The 16,496-nt window shown below is 45.0% G+C and overlaps 1 protein-coding gene and 1 pseudogene across 3 annotated transcripts in view; one reads left to right on the top strand and one right to left on the bottom strand.

Annotated features, from left to right (window-relative positions):
• Positions 1-13,504, bottom strand: part of COPG1 (coat protein complex I subunit gamma 1) — a 30,307-nt gene extending 16,803 nt beyond the window's left edge. The window contains exons 1-13 of one of the 3 annotated variants that reach the window (XM_077924951.1): positions 13,416-13,504; positions 8,922-8,974; positions 8,751-8,831; positions 8,042-8,113; positions 6,979-7,058; positions 5,633-5,708; positions 5,316-5,408; positions 4,759-4,845; positions 3,991-4,148; positions 2,892-3,025; positions 1,435-1,502; positions 634-822; positions 420-515 (exon numbers count right to left, since the gene is read on the bottom strand). In XM_077924951.1, coding sequence (XP_077781077.1) covers positions 420-515; positions 634-822; positions 1,435-1,502; positions 2,892-3,025; positions 3,991-4,148; positions 4,759-4,845; positions 5,316-5,408; positions 5,633-5,708; positions 6,979-7,058; positions 8,042-8,113; positions 8,751-8,831; positions 8,922-8,974; positions 13,416-13,443 — 1,215 coding nt within the window. In that variant the 5' untranslated portion in view covers positions 13,444-13,504. Of the gene's footprint in view, positions 1-419; positions 516-633; positions 823-1,434; positions 1,503-2,891; positions 3,026-3,990; positions 4,149-4,758; positions 4,846-5,315; positions 5,409-5,632; positions 5,709-6,978; positions 7,059-8,041; positions 8,114-8,750; positions 8,832-8,921; positions 8,975-10,905; positions 11,110-13,411 lie in introns of those variants that run through there. The other 2 variants (XM_077924952.1, XM_028719160.2) reach the window with 2 other exon arrangements.
• LOC114591720 (NTF2-related export protein 2 pseudogene) lies at positions 11,397-12,261 on the top strand (annotated as a pseudogene).
• Positions 13,505-16,496: the final 2,992 nt, after the last annotated feature.

Below are 16,496 nucleotides of genomic sequence, written 5' to 3'. Positions count from 1 at the left end.
AGTTGTTTATTTCCTTGACATCTGAAGGGAGGGCGTTTCACAAGGCGGGCGCCACTACCGAAAAGGCCCTCTGCCTGGTTCCCTGTAACCTCACTTCTTGCAGTGAGGGAACCACCAGAAGGCCCTCGGTGCTGGACCACAGTGTCTGGGCAGAATGATAAGGGTAGAGATGCTCCTTCAGGTATACTGGGCTGAGGCCGTTTAGGGTTTTAAAAGTCAGCACAAACACTATGAATTGTGCTCAGAAACATACTGGGTTAAAAGACTTCTACATCGTATCAGATTCCTGCAGTCGAAGCTGTAAGGTGAAGCTAGTCACATTTCTGTCACGCAGGCTTCCATTTTGGGTAGCACAGGTTTCAGGAGAAAGATTGCCCCGAGTCAGTAATGAGGAGAGCAATGCAAATGGCGACACTTACCTCCTCACGCAGCATTGTGAAGAGGAAGTTCATGAGGACGGCATGCTTGCGTGGATACTTCTGACAGAGGGCGCTGATGGCCTGTACCACAACAACCTGGAAAGAACACGGAATGCAACAAGCACACTGAATGACCGGAGTTGCGTCTCACACCAGCCCACATCCCACAAACAGAAAAGCTCAATAAAAGCCCCAAGCACGAGTCTTTCCATACCTTGAACTCGTCGGAGATTTCAGACATAAAAGAGGAGATCTGCTTCATGAGCCGGTCAATGCTACTTTCGCTGCCGGTTTTCAGCAGGGTGGTGATGGCCAGGGTAGCAATGCTGCGGTTGGAGTCTGTGACCAGATTCTCCAGATCAAGATTGCAGGCAGTCACAGCAGACGGGTGCTTCATAGCAACCTAGTGGCGAGGAACAGAAAGAAGAATTTGCTCCCTGCAAGCTGGCTGAACTTGTAAGCATGAATATAGAGTATCTTCAATACAAGAGCCCCTGGGAGAGTTCACAACACAGCACAATGGGCAAGAATCATAAAGTTTCTCACACAAATAAACTGCCATTTATTAAACTGTTTTTGTTGTGCTCTAACTTCAGCTCTTGCCTTGTTATCTTTGAGCAACAGTTCCACCTTGCATACAAAATGCTGTAGTTTAATACCAGTTTAGCAACACAAATCTTCACAGTTGATCCTGCCTAGTGGAACACTGACCCAGATTTTCTTGTCTGGGATACAAAAAGGAGCTGCAACTTAAAATTAAGACAGTGTGCAGGGGAAGAAGTATGTGGGCCTCAAAACTTGTTCCCAGTTTCTTAAACCACAGTTCAGAAAACCAAGAAATGGACACATAACCAGAGAGGTGGTTCAAAGAACCGGTGAAATCTGTTCCTATCAGCTGGTCTCATAGGATCAATGGCACTTCTTTTTTATTATTTCACCTACCCAAGGACTAAGAATTTAGCCCTACCCAAGCAGGCAAACCCAACTGGTCACAGAGTTCTTTGAGCCTTCTTACCTTGTTGAGGGTTCGAACTGCTGCATAGCGAAGTGCTGCCTTGGGTGAACTGCAGAACAATTGTAACACTGTAAAATGAATAATAATGATGATAGAGTATTATTGGCAAGATAGTCACACCAGCCATACTGCAATGATTCAGTTCACAGCCTGCATAAGGGGTGAAACTGGAACACAAGAAGTTTGCAGAAGAGACATATTTCTCTCATTCCCAGAGGAGGCAAATGCACATTGCTTTGTCCACCAGTCACCAAATCTAAGCTGGGATAGCCAATGTGGTGCCCTCAAGATGTTCCTAGACTACAATTCCCATCATTCCTGACCATTGACCAGCCTACCTGGTGATGATGGTAGTTGAGGTCCGACAAAATCTGGGGGGCACAATGTTAGCTACCCCTGGTTGACGCTGTCTGTTGGAGATGACAAGACATGACCAGGTTTTTGTTCCTGCATCAAGTCGTTGTTCATCCACTCATTTAAAGGTAAAGGTAAAGGTACCCCTGCCCGTACGGGCCAGTCTTGACAGACTCTGGGGTTGTGCGCCCATCTCACTTAAGAGGCCAGGGGCCAGCGCTGTCCGGAGACACTTCCGGGTCACGTGGCCAGCGTGACAAAGCTGCATCTGGCGAGCCAGCGCAGCATACGGAAATGCCGTTTACCTTCCCGCTGGTAAGCGGTCCCTATTTATCTACTTGCACCCGGGGGTGCTTTCGAACTGCTAGGTTGGCAGGCGCTGGGACCGAACGACGGGAGCACACCCCGCCGCGGGGATTCGAACCGCCGACCATGCGATCGGCAAGTCCTAGGCACCGAGGTTTTACCCACAGCGCCACCCGCGTCCCTCATCCACTCATTTATGCCTCTCTTAATATTCACAGTGGATTTTGATTTCTTTTAGAGTACAGTTTTCTTAGCAAATATTATATTATTAATTTATTATTATTATCACCATTATTATTATTACTACTACTATTATTCCACCACCCTATACCCGAATGTCTCAGGGCACTTCACAGGGGAAAAAATCAAACTTTAAAACCACAAAGTACATAATCAAAATACAAACAACAACCACCCAATAACACCCCCTAATACATTTTAAAAGGGCATAGAATGTCAGTCAAATCAAGCAAAGGCCTGGTTAAAGAGGAACATTTTGGCCTGGTGCCTAACATTAGGCAAAGGCTTTCTTACATCACATATCCAATCTTCCCAGGGCCCAAATGCACCATCTCAATCAATGAGCCTGCCTGCATGTCACTTTGCTGATGCTATCCTACAGCACTCACAGGCCTGCTTGGCAACACACAGCAACCCTCAAGATGCTGGAGCATCCTGCACTGAACCCAGCAAGGGAGTGCTTTTTATTGACAGCGAGACTTCAGTTTTACGACCAGCAAGCCAAACTGGCCTGCGTCCAGCAAGCCTCCCTTTCCTTCAACAATTAAAAGACTTACCAGACACAGCCGGTGCCAGTTCTTTAGCCGAGCAGCTGGGCAGGTTAACAATGGCAGATGCAGCTTCATAGACCACCATCTCGTGCTTGTTCCGTAAGCAGCTCTCAATGAAATCAAACAGGGGGCTGTCACGGCTAGGACACCAAAAGAGGAGGAAGAAGAAGAGGAGGAGGAGTCAGGTTCCCACACATAGGCCAACTGCTTGACTTAAAAACTTGCATGGCTGTCCACTGGGAAAGCAAACTGAACTTTCGGAAATGACCCAACTGCTTGGAGGTGTATTATCCACTTGAAGGGGGGCGATTTGCCACCATTGAGCGGCATATGAGTTTTAGAGGGTGGGAGGAATCAGATCTGGTGGCAAGGCAGTATCATCAAAGGCCATGCCTCCCAGCCCAAATAGCTTTGCTTGCTCTTAGTGCTGTTCTAATGCAGCCAAAACTGATTGGGGAAAGGACACAGCTCAACGGTAGAGCATCCAACCTGCAAGCAGAAGGTCACAGGTTCAATCCCAGGCATCTCCAGGTAGGGTTGGGAAAGACTCCCGCCTGAAATCCTGGAGAGCTGCTGCCAATCAGTGCAGGCAGTACTGGGCCAGATGGACCAATAGTCTGACTCAGTACAAAGCAACTTCCTATGTTCCTATAATGGACTTCCTACTTTCTTAGAAGCAGGAGACCTCCCCCCCCCCCCCATTTTATGAAGAAGAGTTTGGATTTGATATCCCGCTTTATCACTACCCAAAGGAGTCTCAAAGCGGCTAACATTCTCCTTTCCCTTCCTCCCCCACAACAAACACTCTGTGAGGTGAGTGGGGATAAGAGACTTCAGAGAAGTGTGACTAGCCCAAGGTCACCCAGCAGCTGCATGTGGAGGAGCGGGGAAGTGAACCCAGTTCACCAGATTATGAGTCCACCGCTCTTAACCACTACACCACACTGGCTCTCTAACGTAAGAAAGGTAAGACTTGCAGGTGCTTTGGGGAAACTTTCCAATACTTAAAAAAAGCCCAAAATCAAATTTGAAGAACATTTGGTGTAGCACTACGCAGAATGTTTTTTCCTGGGATGTAAAAACAATAGCAAGCAGTAGGACTTACCTTCCAGCTTCTTCTTCCAGCAGTTTGCTGGCCACTCGGATCATCATGCAATAGGCAAAAGGCGATTTTAAGCCATGGCGCATGAACTTGTTCAGCATTTTGTTGACAGCCAAGCGGTCATTTTTGCGCACGTGATATAACAAGCCAAGGGCATGATACTGGAAGACATTAAGGAGAGGAAAAAATGGGTCGTATCAGGGTCAAGGTTATTTCCACGTTTTTTTGGCTTCACAGGCTAGAACCCCATCAGATCCTAGCTATCAGGGCCAAATGTGACAGGTGGGTGTGGTAGCCCACCTGTCAATCACCAGACATCACTGTGATGTCAAGGGATTGGGCACTTTGAAGTCCCAAAGCTGAGACTTCAAAGCACCACACTGTGCTTAGAATCATAGAATTGTAGAGCTGGAAGGGTCGCCTATTTTAAAAAGAACCCTACGTGGTGCCTTAAAGTGCACAAAGCTTCACCTTTGTGCCACCCACCAGCCAATGGGCAGAAGAGTCTGCACTTTGAGGTTCTTGCTTATGAACTGGCAGCCATATCTCTACCTGCTCCCCCACCTAACATCACATAGGACATCATGTATAAGGCAGGTTGGTGTGCTTTGGGGGGCAAGGACTTGCAGGGCACATATGAACCCCTGGTGGGTCAAGTTTAGCCAGCGGACGAAGGGTTCCCTTTCCCTGCCACAAATCAACCCAGAAGCCCACACCTAAAACTCAATGTCATTTTTAAAAAATGACTGAAAGTGGCTTTAATATTCTTACCTGGACCATGATATTATCACTCGAAGCTGCCTCCTGAGCCTCATTCACCCAGCGTTTTACCACATCAAAGCTTGTTTTCAGAAGATGCTGTCAAGAAAAATAACAACAAGGAGGCACATAACGAAGTGGCCTTTGCAATCCAAATAAGGGTCCTTCCAGCAGAGACAAGGGAAGACCCCAGAAAGATCTGGCACAGGTTTTGGGCTCTATGAGCTGCACATGTTAATGTTAGCCTATCACCACCACCCACTTTCCATCTGTTGCTTGAAACAGTCTCAGATATCAGGAAGGCAATGCTTCTGAAAAGCAATTTGGCAAAAGGTATAAATTTCAGAACGTCACTGCTTTTCCCCCAAAATGCAGCAATGGCCCACCAAGGGACCAAGAACAGAGACACTCTGAGTTCCTGGAAAGAAGTACATTCTCCGATCCTAGCTTTTCACAAAAAGGAGCGTATACCCTTATTATTACAGATGGTCAAACAATGTAACACTCCTCCTATCCGAACACAGGCCTTCTCGCTCTGGGCACAGGCTGTGTGTCAAAAACCTACGTACCAAAGACGACACAAGGGCAGAGCTGGAGACACTGGGCACCTTGTCCACAATCGCCTGCTTCATGTAGCGCTCGATGGCCTGCAGCATGGTCGTCTGCGGGGATGGCAAAGCGAGAGGTGCTTGTGAGAGCAGAAACAAGAGGCCATTTGGCAGGAGGACTTCAGCGAAGGGGCAAAATGAACAACAAAGAAGCAAGTCAGGAAGCAAGGGAGAAGAGGGGGACTCAAGAGAGACAGCTATTGGAAGGATGGGGAAAGACAGCAGGGGTAGCCGGGAGAAAAAGATCCGCCATCAAAGAATTACACTGCGGCACTTACATCGGTAATCTGGCAGAGGGCTCGTACAGCAGGGCCTCTGTAGTTGTCATCTTTCCCCGTCATATCCTTGGTTAAACTGGATTAAAATAAGGAAAAGCTTTTAGGACTGCTTTCATAAACAGTAGACAACAGTGGCGAGAGCTGTAAGAAAAACACTGGGACCTAATTTGATCAGTTGAATGTTTGGTATCTGGTGGGCAGGGATTGTGTGTTCTGATCCGGAATCAGCCCCTCTCTTCAGTGTGATCCGTTATGTTCAGTTAATAATGTCCGTTAAGAGGGACCAACTGCCTCTTCTTGTTTTCTTACCTCAGACTCGACTCACAATGTTGTTTTAGTCTTGCTCATCATGTTATTTTGCTACAGTTTTCTCTCAGTTTATTATTAAAGCTTGTTTACATTTACGTGAGCCACTTATTTTTCTCAAAGAAAAAGAAACTCTGCTGAAGAATGCTGGAATATCCTAAACTTGGGTGAGTGAGGGGATATTCCCAGTTTGCCAGGAGGATTAATTTTGTTAACCTCACCACCACCTCCTCCACAACAAGAGCTGCAGGCTGGAAGAAACAGAAGCACGTTCCCAACAAGATGGAAATGCCTTTGTGGGAGTGGCCCAAAGGGCCACAATAATTATGATAATGTGTACCCCTGCAAATCCCTGAGTGTGCTCCTAATAAAGAAGTTATGGTAGCCTGTTACTTTATGAAACTGATGATTTCACAACATGTGCCGCCCTCATTGGGGGCAGGAAAACAGCTAATACGTAAATCACAAGATACAGCACAAAAGCTAAAATACGAGTTGCTACACCTTAACAATGTGGTTTGTTGTCTGTCAAAATGTGTGTGCTCTCACACACTCAAAAGGAAGGTGCAAACTACTGCTCAAATTTGCCTGCAAACATTGACAAGCATTGCTGTTAACAGTTTCCACTGAGTCAAAACATTCCTTATCTCCATGTATGCTAGAAAGATTCTCACGAAAGTACCCACAGGATAAAAAAGCAATAGGGTTTTTTTTAGAGGGGGAAAGAAAGAAGGCACTATTATCTTGTTGTTTTGTCTTGATTTCCCAGCTGCAGTGAACATGCTTGGATTGCTCCAGGTTGGAGTTGTCCAACTGCACTGAGAGGACTTCAGCATCTGTCTTTCAACACCCTTTTTCAAGAAGATCATTTCTGCCTCTCAAACACCCACCAACTTCATTGTTTCCTATAGGCACTGCTGCCAACCCTACTGGGCTAAAAGGGTCTCAAGGAGATACACACACACACACACACACACACACACAACTTAAATAAAAATAGGGGAAACGGTTGCATGGAGAACAGCTCAAGAAGGAATCACCTGCTAGTCACAATGATGACATCCTCTGAGAGGCTGGACATCTCTTTGATGGTCAGGTAGCACATTCTGCGGAGAGTTGGCTGGCAGAAAAACAAGGGAGATAAGTGTTATGATGCATAAAAAATGGACAGGGTATAATGTCACTGCCCTGGGATCCTTTGGGAGGAAGAGTGGGATACCAATGAATGAATGAATGAATCAATCAATCAATCAATCAATCAATCGATATTGCTATCATTTCTGGGGGGGAACAGGAGTCGCCAAACATTTTGCCATTGGCTCACCCAGAACATATTTTGGTACGAGTCATAGCTCAGTGACAGAGCATCTGCTTTGCATGCAGAAAGTCCAGGTTCAATCCTCAGCATCCCCAGGTCGGGCTGGAATAGATTTGTTGTCTGAAATCCTGGACAACCACTGCCAATCAGTGTAGGCTATACTGAGCTAGATGGACTAATGGTCGAATTTGGTATAAGACAACTTCCTATGTTCCCATGACTGCACTTGACCAATAGCATATGTCAAAAAATAAACTGTTTTGTCATGAGAGGAAAGGAGGCTGCATATGAGCAGAGGTTGGATGGCCACCTGTCATGGATGCTTCAGTTGAGATTCCTGCATTGCAAGAGGCTGCAGTAGATGACCCTTGGGTCCAACTCTGCAAATCTATGATTCTATGAGAAACAAATGTAACAATGGCTTTAGGCCATTTTGGGAGTGGACCTGCCACCCCACCATTTTGCCAAAGTGGCTCTTTGGCAAAAGGAATTCTTGCCCAGGACTGCACACTAAAGCAGGCCTGTCCAACAGGTTGATTTCAATCTACTGGTCGATCGTGGGATATCCGTGGTCAATCCTAGGACCCTCAACTCAACAACTCTGGCTCCCTAAAAAAAAGCTCAACAACTTTGGACAATCCAATGGGTAGCTCACTGCCAGTTGTTTTATAGTGGGAGTAGATTGCAGTCTCTTGGAGTTTGGATAGCCCTGCACTAAAGGATAGGCCTCCCATACTCTTCCCCTCCCCTATGTGAACATATAGAGGCAGACTTGGCATGCTTACATCATTGGACTGGAACAGCTTGGTCATTGCAAAGAAGGATTCTGTGGCTTCCATCACACCAAGGTGCTCCCCCTGGAACGCAGGGAAGAAACCCATCAACATTTATTAGCAACTAGAATCAGTAATGGAATAAACTGCAGTGAGCATTGCCGCAGAAATTACATTTACATTAGCAATCGCTTTAAGCAAGAGATGGAAGTTCATGTCAACAGTTTGCCTCAGCTGGGAGGTCAGAAAGAAGCAACTTTGTTAACATCATATTTGTGGGAAATGACCCCTGCCACAAGAGCTTCTTGCTGGCATCTGTCTGTCTCCATTGTCTCAAGAGACAATGGAGTGTGCCTCTGGGCGTGAAGTCAAACTGATGTGGTCCAAAGGAAAGCAGCAATACCTTTGGCACCAGCTTGGCTACAGGAATTGCTGGAAGGAGGCTACCTTCCCAGGTGGAAAGAACCAACTACCTCTTCAAAAGAGAGTCACTTTGAGAACTGGCACAGGCTACTTGGTTGCTGCTTGATGACAGTCCCTGCTTCATCAGTCTGGAGGCGGGAAAAGAAACACTACCAAGACAATTCACAACCCACTGCTATTGAAACAGCCGTTCTTCCAAGCAGCACAACACAAGCTCTACTCATGAGCATTAACAGGCAGACAAGTTCTGGTTTAACAAGAAACCACTGTAAATGAAAAAAATAAGTCTCCCCATTACCTGGTTTATGAGATACAAAATCTTGGTGAGGATGTGAGCACATTTCCGAGGGTTTATAGGTGTCTCATTGAATACTCGAGCCTGGGAAGAAAGATGTGAATGAATGAGATCTCAGAGATATGCCAAAATGTGTTTCCTTGAGAAAAAGACCGGCACTGTTAAAGAACTTACTTCTTGCAGCACAGCACTTTTCTCTAAGTGTTGGAATGGATTGGAACCCCCACCTGCAACAAAGGAACATCAAATGTGATCTCGACCAAGGATTTGTCACTATGTGTCACTATTTCCACTATGTGGAAAGCCTGAATTTCAGCCACCATCAACTTTGCTGGGGTGAATATTTATCACCTTGGAATCCTCAAAAAGAACTTTTAATGTAGATCTGGGAATTCCTCATATGTGATAGGCTAAGACCTCTACAAGTCATCCCATATATTGAGGCTGACAAGCTATATGCAATTAACACCATTGTAACCAACCCTGTGAAAGCGAAGGAAGTATTTCAAAAAGTTTAGATATATTTAGCTACTTGAGCAACCACAGCTTGGAAATTTACCAGCTCTGTAAGAGTCTTACCTACAGAAAAACTTGTGATGGGAGAAGATCTCATAACTCAGCGACAGAGCACATGCTTTGCATGAACAAGGTCTCAGGTTCAATTCTCTCCTCCCCCAGTTGCTATTAACCTCAAGATAGGTACACCCATTAACCCTATTTCTGATATTCTATGAATTCAAATGTCACTTCCCAGCCCTTTGCTAAAAAAGGAAGAAAAAACAATAGTGTAAAACCAAAAACAAAACAAAGCAAATAAAATTTATGCAGCCCTGTCTCATCTACAGTTCATAGCTGAGCGGTAAAGCATATGCATTGCATGTAGAATAAAACAGGTTCAAATTCCCAGCATCTCCCATCAGAGCTGAAAATGTCTTCTGTCTGGAAACTCTGAAGAGTTGCTGCCCACCAGAGTCAGCAATACTGAGCTAGACTGACCAATGGTCAGGCTTGGTATAAGGCAGTTTCTTTTGTACTCACAGCTTACACACAAAAGAAACTCAGTTGTAGGTGACTTAATTATCCAACATATCTTGTCAACCAAATTCATTATCTGTTCCCTCATCCACACAAGGTACTGCCCTAAAATGAGCATCCCTATTGTTTCCAAAGAAGGGTGGCTTGCAGACATCTATCAACAAAGCTGTACCATATCTGAAATAAAGATGGAGGGAGAAACCACTGATAGGCACTTGCCTTATACACACAGAGAGAGAGGAAAGGAGAAGGTGTCATTTTGCTTTTTCTCCAAACCTGCAAAAAACTCACCAGTCAAATGTAAGCACTATTTATTTATAGACTGCCTGCAAAAAACTCACCAGTCAAATGTAAGCACTATTTATTTATAGACTGCCTAATGTCACATTTGGAACTGTACAACTAAAACAGTCCAAGAGTGCTTGCCTAGGGCTTTATAAGTTGCCAAGCGAGGCCCAAGAGATTAGGAGAGATGAAGCAAAAACAGTAGATAAATGTTCCAACAGAAATGGAACAGCTATGGGGTGGGAAAGTATACAACTGCTGAACCAACGTACAATAAAAGTATATTATGGTAGAACAAAAGAAACCTTGCGCAGAAAGACCACGATAACAGTTTCAAGCCTTATTAAAATAAGATGTGCAAGAGATATAGATGCACTTCCCTTAAGATCACCTTTATTTATCTGATGAATCGCTTCCCATGAAGCACCTTGAAGCAATGCAACAATCAAAACATATACAGTATGCCTAAAATAATTCCTATATAATAAGAATTTCACATGTAAATCATAGAATTGTAAGGGACCTCTAGGATCATCTAGCCCAACTGTCTGCAATGCAGAAATCTCAAGAGGCGGCTCCCCATCCAATTCGGAACCATACTGGACCCTGCTTAGCTTTGCAAACGTGCTAGTAGTTTCATTGCTCCCCAACTGGGACAACAAATGAATTGCTATAGGCAACGAGATACAGCGAAGACTTCTCATCAATTCATTAGGGTGCTGTTGGCTGTTCTTTAATGAGATAAATATTGCAACTTTCGCATCCCATCCTTTTGAACTCAGTATGGACACCGACAGATCTAAGAGGGTAGTAGTAACACACTTCCCCATCAACTCACCGGACTCCTCGTCCTTCTTATCGAATTTCTTCAGCATCCTGTCCCTGTGTTGCTGCAGGGGCCGTGGAGAAGCTTGAGAGCCGAGGCCGGCAGGCGACCCAGCACGGCCAAGGGGAGAGGCAAGGGGCGCGGACCCCGAGAAGGGCTATCACACTACTAGGGTAGACTGCGCCTCCCTGGGCATCCCTGGAGCTCCGACTTCCTGCAAAGGCGCCACTTCCTGCCAGCATGTCACCGGGACAGCTCAGCACCACAGCAGCGCGCAGGCGCCCTCGTCGCCTCGCCGGCAGCCGAGGGCTCGACGTGGCTGCCAGCAGTAGGGCGGAGATGGAGGGGCGCGGGGGCGGGCAGCTGACCGCGAGGCGTCCTTGATTCTCAAGCCAATGGCTGCGCCGGATTGGGAACCGAGAGAACGTGATCCTGACCAATGGCTTTCAGGGAACGCGGATATTTGAGAGGGAGGGAAGCGGAAGCGCCGCCGCAGCGGAGGGGAGAGCTACGCGTGGGCAGCGCGGGAGCAAATCTCGAGCAGGACTGAGGGAATCGGGTTTATTCCGGACCCTTGCGGGCAAGAGAAGGGAGGTTCCGCCTCTTATTTTCCCGCCTCAGCCGCCGAGAGACGCCGCCCACATGGCCACCTCGATGAACTTTAAAACCTATGTGGATCAAGCTTGCCGAGCTGCGGAAGAATTCGCAAATATTTACTATGAAACCATGGATAAAAGGAGGCGGGCGCTGACCAAACTCTACCAGGAGAAAGCGACCCTCGTTTGGAATGGGAATGCAGTCTCTGGGCAAGCAGCCCTTGCAGAGTTCTTCGAAAAGCTGCCTTCAAGCGACTTTCAAATTACCACCTTTGATTGCCAGCCTGTTCACGAGCAAGCCACAGAGAACCACAACACGATCCTGATCGTGACATACGGGTTCGTCAAGTTTGATGGGAACGAGCAGCAGTACTTCAACCAGAGCTTCTTGCTAACAGCACAGACCACAAACAACAGCACAGTGTGGAAGATCGCAAGCGACTGCTTCCGCTTCCTGGACTCTCCGAATTAGTGGGCAACCGCAGTTGGGTATATTTTCCTCTGGACAAGCTAATTGGCTTTCAGGATGGCCGTACTCTGGCTGTGGGAAAGTCCCTCCTCTTTGGAAGAACTGCAGCTTGCCAGGAACTATCAACTTCACAAAAATAGAACTTGAAAAGAAGGGCTGTTCCTTTCAGAACATTTGTATTGATGCTGTTTGGAGAGCCACCTGTGTTTAATTCTAATTGTTCCAATACGGCTGTTACCCTATGGTATCGTTTGAGTTGGTTTTTCATGAATAAGAGTAAAAGTCCTCTGCTGCTTATTCTTACTTGTGTTTTCTCTTGGTTTTTTTCTTGACAAGGTAGCTGCCTAACAAGCAGAAGTCAGTCAAGGAAGTGTTTCCCCATTGTCCCATTCTGGGAGAAAGTTACACCTCTCAAATTTATTTGTTACGTTGTTTTTTAAATTTCTATGCTGCCCTTCATCTGACGATCATAGGGCAGTTTACAATATAAAAACACAAAAATACATAGCATAGTAAGAAACAAAAATACCACCACCCCCAAAGAATTTGTGTTATTAAACTGTTAATAGGGGCAAGGAAAGGGACATACATGCTTGGCTTAGTCATGCCTGTATGGGCCTATTTCTTCCAACATACTGTACTTTGTAAATAGAACAAACCTTAACAAAGACCCCATAAGCATTCTCTCAATGCCTAAGTACCCAGGGTTCTCTCATCCAAGATAACAATCCTGTAATTTTGTAATGTTGGTCTTCCATCACTTGGAAAAAGCAGGGATCACTTAACCGCGTAACAAAATGTTAGGAGTTGAAGGTGTATTAGGTGGTGGAAATGTGAAGCATATCAAGGACATATACTGTAAACCAGCAGAGCTTGTTTCAACCTGGAACTGAATCAAGACAAGCTTGCCCAGATACTAGTCTTAAACGAGCTACTGAGTAGTCCCATGCTTTTGTATACTCATGGTGGAATATTCTATTCTGTTCCCTAAACTGAACTTAAAAAAGAATCCCTTGGGTCAGAGGAATTTAAGCTTCTCCCTGCTCACCAGACAAAAGAATAGGCTGGCAATGGGACCAAATGAAAATTGCAATCCTAAATGTTCTTACTAAATATACTTACTCAGTGTAGCTTACTCCTAACAACATATGCTTAGAAGTTTGCTGTGAAAATGCTAACCTAACCAGCATGAGGACCAGAATCTTGACTATTGTGTAAAAACCCACCACCAGAGAAGACCACCACCAGTCTCTTCAATTGTGCCGTTGAGACCTAGTTGTAGACTGCATTAGTTTAATAATGATAGTTATTATACACTTATCAACACTTCCTGTTGTCTGCTGTGGAATGCTACTTTGTCCTTTTCAAGGAGAAAGCAAGTAAGAAGCTCGTTCAAAATACCTCCTCATACCAATATCTTACATTCTGCAAATATTCAAAAAGAGAGATGTACCTACTGTCGATCCAGTGGTCCTCAAAGAACATGTTGACGGTGGTGAGCTTCAGCTAGAGTACGCAGGGACGTCTTGTAGCAGCTTGTGCTGTACCTACACTACACAAGTGGCCTGTGTACTTTGCACCAAGCTGCCAGCCGCTGTTATCTCAAAATGTTCACTAAAGAAGCTGGAGTCAGGGTCCAGCAACAAAAGGTGACGCTTCAGATTTGCTCTCTGCTAGCTTTGCAGCAGGTGCCATCACTGCACTGCTGAAAACTTCGCTGTCAGGTTAGATTTGTTTTCAATGTCTTAGTGATTTTATCTGTTTTTATTACGGTTTTATTTCTGTTTTACATTGGTTTATGTAATTTAGTCAAATTTTATATTTAGATAGGACTTGTACACAGCTTGGAATTTATTTATTTTTATTATTATTTTTGAGATAGCAGTTCATAAAATTTCTAATGGATACATTTCAAAAGGCATTCTTTCTGGAGAATAATACCCCAAGTAGAGACTTATTCCATCTTAGCTACACAATGTATCACCCCATATCATTTTCTACTTCGGTTTTCAAACAATAGTTAGGCTAGAAGGAAAATGCATATTGAATTGTCACAATATTTTTCAGTCTTATATTAGTTGTATATACAATCCAAACCAGGATGGCATCTTAACCAGAAACCTGGGAATTGGGGCTGATTCCAAAGTCAGTCTTTATATCCAAGAAACTCTGGAGAGCCTGTTTAATATGTAGTGAATAATTTCAGCTTCCTTTACATCAGGGGTAGGGAGATCTGTTACCCTCACATGTTCTTGGACTCCCAATTCCCCATCAGCCCCCAACCAACATGGTCAGAGATCTGGAATGATACAGGAGTCATAATCAAAAAATATCTGAAGGACTATAGATCCCCCCCCATCCCTACTTTATTTAGCTACTCTGCTGCAAGCATAAATTCTGTTGGAAAGTACAAAACTAAGCACAACAGGCAACCTCCGTGTGGGTGTGCATGCACTGTCTCAAAGCCCAAGGTAATACACATTTCAATCAAAATGTTTGTTTTTAAAAAAATAAGCAACAACACCACTGAATACCTTATTTAGCTGAACTCTAGTTGTCCAGATGATACAGTGCAAACTAGGACACTTCACCTTTGGATGCAGTTGTGTTGTTGTTTTTTGAAAGCCCGGTGTCCATAGTGTTCAGTTATATCAAGGGTGGGTGGGAGGCATGACCTTACAGCTTTTTCTGATGCTCCTTTTAGCTATTGTTATAGAAAGTTAACCATGGTGTGAGTAAGGTGTCTAGCTCTACACACATATGCTTTTCATTTAATGTGGTTTATTGATAATATTGAGGCAGGGGAGGAAAGCAGGAAAAACTACTTTATAGGGGATAGTGCCTCACTGCATTGCTGTAGTGCCGATGAGATGAAAGAAATGACGAGACTAAAGGAGTTCTGTCGTCAGGTTAAGAAGCCCTAAGTAAGGGCTGCCTCAAAACATTATTTTCCATGCCAAGCCTCACAGAGCAAGGTTCAGCTGATGCACTCACCACTACTAGCCAGGATGGCTATTTTCTCCCTCCACTGTCGGAGCCAGTAGGCCTCTGAATGCCACTTGCTGTGAATTGAAAGGGGAGATTCCTATCATGCTATGGTCCTCCTCGTGGGTATCCCATAGGCCTTTGGTTGGCCAGTGTGAGAATGATATGTTGGTCTAGATGGGCTTTTGGATTGATCTAGCAGTTCTCTCCTTCTGTTCACTGCAACTGGTAGACAAGAGCATGTGCTGGTACCCATTTGAGCAGAACCCATTGCTCTGCTCCCAAATTCATGGCTGCATTGACCTTCAAGCGTAGCAGCGCAAACGACAGTTATGGTTGGTTGTTTTCTGCTATCCACAGCCATTAGGGGAGGAAAGCAGGGAATCAGGTTGGCCTTTCATAATTGAAATAGTCTTGCTGACACGTGGACAGCCAAGAATAAAGTTTAGACAAAAGGGATTGGCTGTTACAGTGCCTCTGAAGCCACAATGGCTAGTGCCACTCACAATGTGTGAGCCATTGTGATGTAATGGAGTGTTGAGGCTTGAGTCAGGGGCTCAAACTGCACACCTGGAGACAGCAATGCTTCTGAATACCAGTTGCCGGAAAGCCACAGGAGGGGAGAGTGCTCTTGTGCATAGGTCCTGCTTGCAGGTTTCCTGCAGGTATTTGGTTGACCACTGTGAGAACAGGATGCTGGACTAGATGGGCCATTGGCCGGATCCAACAGGCTCTTCTTATGTTACAGCTTAAGACAACACATGATAACTGCATCAGGACCGCCCAAAACGTTTTGCTACCTGAGGCAAAGGACATGGTGGTGTACCCACCCTCCCAACTGCACTCCACATGCAGAAACCAACCAGACTGTAAGTTGAACCTTCAGCAGTGATGATGGGACAGGGTCCTACAACACAACAGAAGGTAGCAGGCTATTTTAAGGGGCATAGGAAAGGTGGTGTGGCTGATCTTGTGATTACTGTGGAAGATCTGAGGAGCAGCATACCGAAGGTCTTGGATAGGATCCAGGAGTTTGGTCAGGTGGCGGGTTTCAAATGAAATAAAAATAAAATGAAGGTCTTGGTGAAAAACGTGACAGAGCAATATAAAAAGGACTTACAATGAACTATGGAATTATCTATAGGAAAAAAAGTTAAATACTTAGGTGTATGGCTGACAGCTAAGAACATAAATATTTTTAAAGACAATTATATAACTACTTGGAAAGAAATAAAGAAAAATTTAGAGATTTGGGGAAGGATGAACTTATTGCTATGGGGAAGGATTTCTGTAATAAAAATGAATGTATTGCCAAGAATGTTATTTTTATTTCAGTCGGTACACCACCCAAATCTTCCATCAAGATGCAGAGGGAAAAGTGAATGAGGACCCTTGGGATGGGAACACTAGAGAAGTGGTTCCCTTTCACAGTGAGGAGATTAGATCTTCAGAACCAGCTTCAGGTGGAAGCAGATTTCTTGTGGGATTAGAGGTACAGTAGGTGATTTGTCCTGTTCTGGGTTCTAACAAAATAGCTGACGAACACACTTGAC

This window comes from Podarcis muralis, chromosome 2 (assembly GCF_964188315.1).
Source record: "Podarcis muralis chromosome 2, rPodMur119.hap1.1, whole genome shotgun sequence".
NCBI lineage: Eukaryota > Metazoa > Chordata > Lepidosauria > Squamata > Lacertidae > Podarcis > Podarcis muralis.
The sequence above is the reverse complement of the archived record's forward strand: the minus strand, read 5'-3'. Positions and strand labels throughout refer to the sequence as shown.